Source organism: Micropterus dolomieu, linkage group LG09 (genome assembly GCF_021292245.1).
Source record: "Micropterus dolomieu isolate WLL.071019.BEF.003 ecotype Adirondacks linkage group LG09, ASM2129224v1, whole genome shotgun sequence".
Taxonomy (NCBI): Eukaryota; Metazoa; Chordata; class Actinopteri; order Centrarchiformes; family Centrarchidae; genus Micropterus; species Micropterus dolomieu.
In genome coordinates, this window is record NC_060158.1 from 19543490 (window position 1) to 19548775 (window position 5286).

At 43.4% G+C, this 5286-nt stretch overlaps 1 protein-coding gene across 1 annotated transcript; it reads left to right on the plus strand.

Annotated features, from left to right (window-relative positions):
• The first annotated feature begins 3153 nt into the window (after positions 1-3153).
• On the plus strand, positions 3154-5019 carry LOC123976606. Its single transcript, XM_046058907.1, has 2 exons — positions 3154-3377; positions 3417-5019. Exons 1-2 carry the CDS (start codon positions 3346-3348, stop codon positions 4942-4944), a joined length of 1560 nt encoding a protein of 519 aa, XP_045914863.1. The 5' UTR covers positions 3154-3345; the 3' UTR covers positions 4945-5019.
• Positions 5020-5286: the final 267 nt, after the last annotated feature.

Here is a 5286-nt window from a genome sequence, read left to right on the forward strand (position 1 = left end):
GTGTTGAAGCAGATTCTGCTCAGTCCTGCTCTGGAACCCCACAACCGGCATCTCCTCGTCCTCTTTTCTCCCCAACCACACTAATAATTGGTGACTCCATAACCAGAAACCTCCGTTTCTTTAACGCTACCACTCACTGCCTCCCTGGTGCCACCACGGCTGACATTTTAAAAAAACTCCAGGACCTAATGCCGTCGCTCCCGTCCTCCATCACAAGAGTGATAGTCCATGTCGGAACAAATGACACAGCTCTTCGGCAGTCTGAGCTGACAAAATTAGATTTTAACCGTCTTCTTAACTTTTTAAAGCAGTGTGGAAAGTCCGTTTTTATCTCTGGTCCCATTCCCACAGTTGGTCGTGGTGCTGGCCGCTTCAGTAGACTCTTTGGCCTCCACGACTGGCTCCAGTCCGCCTGCAGGGCTCACCGTGTGTGTTATGTGGATAATTTTAATATTTTCTGGCAAAGAATGTCTCTTTTTAAGACAGACGGACTTCACCCAAACAAACGGGGCTCAGAAATGTTAGCTGCGCACATACAGCATGCGGTGCGGTCCACACATGATTTACGTGAATGACTAATCATTCATGCAGCACACCTGGACGCACCACCGCTCACTGAACAGATCTCTGACTCACTGCCACAAACAACTGTCTCCACCTGCTGGCATGTAAAGCCGTCTGCTCCCAGCGTTGTTCCAAAGACTTCTATTCCTGTCATCATCACGCATAGACCTTTTAACTGTTAACTTTTTTAACTGAATCCTGGTTGCAGATGAATGACTATAGCCAGCTAGCTGAACTGTGTCCGCCTCAATATCATTTTTTTAGTCAACCGAGGGTCAGTGGTCGTGGTGGTGGGTTAGTGAGCGTGTATAGGAAATATTTTAAATGTCATCAAGTACGCTGTGATGAATTTAACTCCTTTGAAGTTCTCACTCTTAAAGTTGGAGGGCTGTAACCCTGTTATAATTTATCGCCCCCCAAAACCACCTGGAGGATTTTTATCAGAACTTCCTGAATTTTTATCTACTCTGGTTTTAAATTATGACAGAATTGTTCTTTGTGGCGATTTTAATATTCATGTTGATGACCCCAACAATGTTAATGCAACTGACTTTTTAAATATGGCCACTTCTTTTAACTTCAAACATGTCAAAGGGCAAACGCATAACCGTGGTCATACGCTGGACTTGGTTTTTACCCTGGGTGTCAGCATTTCCTCTGTGGAATTGGTGGACATGACCATATCTGACCACAGATGTATTGTTGCATGTACTCATGCCGCCTCACCAAGCTCTGTGTGTTCTTGCATCTTTAATGAACAAAGTGTTTCAAAGTTTTGCGCATTCTTTCAGAGCCAAAGCCAACACCTGTCTGATTCCAACACCAACAATCTGGTCGATCACTTCGACTGCCTGTCGTCACTAAATATTACTGCTCCTCTAAAGGTTAGGCCTACGTCTAAAGCTAATAAGCAACCCTGGATAAATGACAGCATTCGCAGCCTAAAAAGGGAATGCAGGAAAGCAGAGCACAGATGTAAAAAATCCAGTCTCCAAGTCCATCACCTCAGTCTGAAGGATTTATTCATTAACTACAATAACATGGTTAAGGATGCGAGAACACACTATTTTTCTGAACTCATTACTACACATAAACACAAACCCAGGTTTCTGTTTAAGACTGTGGATCAGCTGGTAAACCCAAGCCCTCCTTGTGCCTCAGCTGGAAGTAATGATGACTGTGAATTGTTTTTATCTTATTTTACCAATAAGGTGGTGTCAATCAGAGCCTCTATTTACCCCCACGGCCTCTTACTCAGAGGACCCTCACCAGCAACAAGAGAGTTTTAACCAGTTTTATCCCATTGACTTGTCTTTGATCTCTGTTTTTAACAGCTCCCTATCTACTGGTTGTGTCCCTGATTATTTTAAAATGGCTTGCGTGAACCCGCTTTTAAAGAAACCTGGTTTAGATCCCTCCCTCCCACAAAATTTTAGACCAATTTCAAAACTGCCTTTTATTGCAAAGATTCTAGAAAGAATTGTGTACAAACAGCTGCTCACTGTACTGGAAAATAACAAAATATTTGAAAAGTTTCAATCTGGTTTCAGGAAGTACCACAGCACTGAGACTGCCCTGCTTAAAGTCACCAATGACCTTTTAATGTCTGCTGATGAAGGCATGCGCTCAGTCCTGGTACTCCTGGACCTTAGCGCTGCTTTTGACACCATTGATCACAACATCATGTTAGACAGACTGAGGCACTGGGTGGGGATCTCTGGTACTGCCCTAGAATGGTTTTCATCCTACCTGTCAAATAGGAAGTTTTGCGTGTCTGTAAACAACTATGTCTCTTCATTCTGTCCAGTTAAATATGGTGTGCCTCAGGGGTCGGTCTTAGGACCCATTTTGTTTTCGTTGTATCTGCTTCCCCTTGGACATATTATCCATAAACATGGCATTTCTTTTCATATTTATGCTGATGACACACAAATGTACTTGCCCGTCAGATCCACAGATCCTGGAATGCTGAGTTCACTTAACGGGTCCCAGCAGATGGAAAACAAATACTGCCATCTGCTGGTTCCCTAGTAAATCACATTAAACCTGTTGCAAAGAACCTTGGTGTCTGGTTTGATAGTAATAAATTAATAAATTAAATTTCGAGCAGCACACCACAAAGCTTGTTCAATCATGTTTTTATCAACTTAGAAATATAGCAAAAATTCGATCTACATTATGTTAACTTTTATCAGGTCGGCTGAGTCAGTGAACTCTTTTAAGTCCCTTCTTAAAACATAATTTTATAGGAGAGCCTTTCCCGATCTTATTTGACTTTATTTTATCCCTTTTATTTTATTCTATTTTACTTATTTTATATTTATCTTAAACGTGTATTTTGGTCTTTTCAATGTTTTCTTGCTTGTATTGTTGTCTTTTGGGTATTGTATTGTTGTCTTTGCACTTGTTGAAGCACTTACTTGCTCTACAAATAAAGATTATTATTATTATTTGTGGCCTTTAACAACCTTTCAAGCAGTCAGCTCTGACCAGAATTGACTGTAAGAATAGAAGTGATTGTGAGAATAGAATTCATTGTGATGGAGAATTAGAATGTGCACTTGACTGCATAAATTAGAATTTACAGTTTCAGGTTCAATTGGTGTCAGTTCGGCCATTTCACACAAATTCACCTTGAGTACTAACCAACTCTTGATTGTCTATTTTTGTCAGTTTTCACCTCAGTGTTGACTGCTGCTTTGAGCAAACATTCACTTTTATCCTATTGTTAACCAACTTCTTCAAAGGACTGCATAGTTTGCAGATTACTATGTCAAGATAATGGATTTCAGTGCATCATTCAAGCTGGAGAGAGCTGAAGCTCAGACCTGCACCAGCACTGAGCCTTCACAAGTCCACAGCTCCTCTCTCAAAGATAATATTTCCCAGCTCCCTCTCCCTGCTACAGCCACTGTCAGCAGTGACCTGGTAGAGGATCTGGCCGTCCAACTGATGCTGAGGCTCAACCCACTGAGGAGTTCCATTGGAGCACACCTGGACCAGCAACAACTGCTGAGACTCTGTCTGCGCATCAGTGCAATAACTTTAGAGACCATGAGGAAAGTCCCAGGAGTCTCTGTTGATGAAAACCTCCCCGCTCCTCCCTGCAACACCTGGAAAGCTGCCGTGCTGCTCCAGAGCAGCCTCATGAAAAGATTTGGCACATCAATTCAGGTGCGGAAGCAGCTATTAAGAAAAGACCCAGCACTCCTGGGCATCGTCCCTCATTATATCATCAAGGCAGTCCTCGCAACACACAAGGCCCAGTCTGCAGATGAGTCCACTCCCACCCAGACACCTAGTGATGAGGAGAGCCTGCTGTTCTCTCAGTTTCTCCCTGAGTCTGCCAAGGAGGAAATGTTTGAGCAGCATGGATCCTGGATAAGACACACTAAGGTGTTCCAGAAGGCTTTCCCTAGGATAACAGACGAGGAGATCCTTGAGTACCAGCAACGCATCAGCAAACCTCGTCTATCCAACCGGGATGTTGTGTGGGTGGACAAAAAGTATTTTGTTGCTGATTTCTATGATGAGGTGGAAAGTGCCGCTGATAACAGCCACCTGCTGGAGAACCCTCTTACTTTTAACAGTCGAGATCATGGGATTGTCTCCATCACTGAAGCAAAACATTGTAGATCTGTGATTCAAAGCCTCAAACTACCTCAGCGTTGTCCTCTCCAGTGTATGACTGGGAACTGTGATATTGTGAAAGCAGACATGATCCCAGACAGAGCTTTGGTGAAGGAATCCACCATCAGATGTGTCCTGGTGGAACTTTTTAAAGGTCGGGACAGGAACTTCTACAAACCACAGCACCAGAAGAACCTGGCCTTTGAAAAGGAGATGGTGGCGCAGATCCACTTGTTGCTGGAAAAGGAGGCAAAGAAATATGAGAAAAAGAGAATCTTCCTCAAAAACCTTGAACGCCTCGGAGACCCAAAGCAAGAAATTAAACTGAGCCGGGAACTGTGCCAGCCACTCAAAGTCGCACTGTGTGAGGCTCTGCCTAACACCTGGATGAGTAGAGAGGGCCTGATGAAGGATGATAAGATTGCCTTGTTTGCTTGCACCCTCATAGCCACAGAGATCCTTAACCGCCTCAAGCCGACTGTGAGCTTTGCAGCTGACACCAAACAGGGAGATGAGACTCCGTATGACCTCAACATCCCCATCAAAAGAGAGGAAACAGTGCCAAAAAGAGAACTGACCCAGCTGAAGCTGCGTCTGCCGGGAGAGCGAGCACAAGCCAGGGAGGAGATCTTGTCTGTAGAGATGTTCCTGAGCCAACTACAGCAGCAGAGCCTGAGGAGAAAACCAAGAGGAAGAAAAAAAAGTTCTTCTCTTGGCTTAGACATAGACGCTCAAACACAGAGACATTAACCCCAAGCATCAAGAGCTTTCCACACATGTTGTTGTGCTTCATTAATGCATTTAATAAATATGTTTGTAGAGGAAGTGGAATTTGAACGTTTTTATTGCACCTGGAACCAATGAAGTGAGTGAAGTACTAGAGTAATGTGTTTGTGTTTTCATGGACACACATACACACATAAGTATGTGCATACACACCATGAGACTTGGGGATGTTGATATTGGGCAGGGCTTTGCAGAAGCAATGTTTACACCAGTAGGTGGCAGAAACAGACAGCTGCTTGGAATTGTGTCAGTTCAACAGAAAGGGAATGACAATCATTCTTTTAAAAAACTATAAAATTTGTGTTT

Excerpts from the sequence above, each read along its gene's own strand:
- LOC123976606 (XM_046058907.1), top strand. The coding sequence starts at position 3,346 with ATGGATTTCAGTGCATCATTCAAGCTGGAGAG. Across the intron at positions 3,378-3,416 it reads GCATCATTCAAGCTGGAGAG|AGTCCACAGCTCCTCTCTCA; the intron begins AGCTGAAGCTCA and ends TGAGCCTTCACA.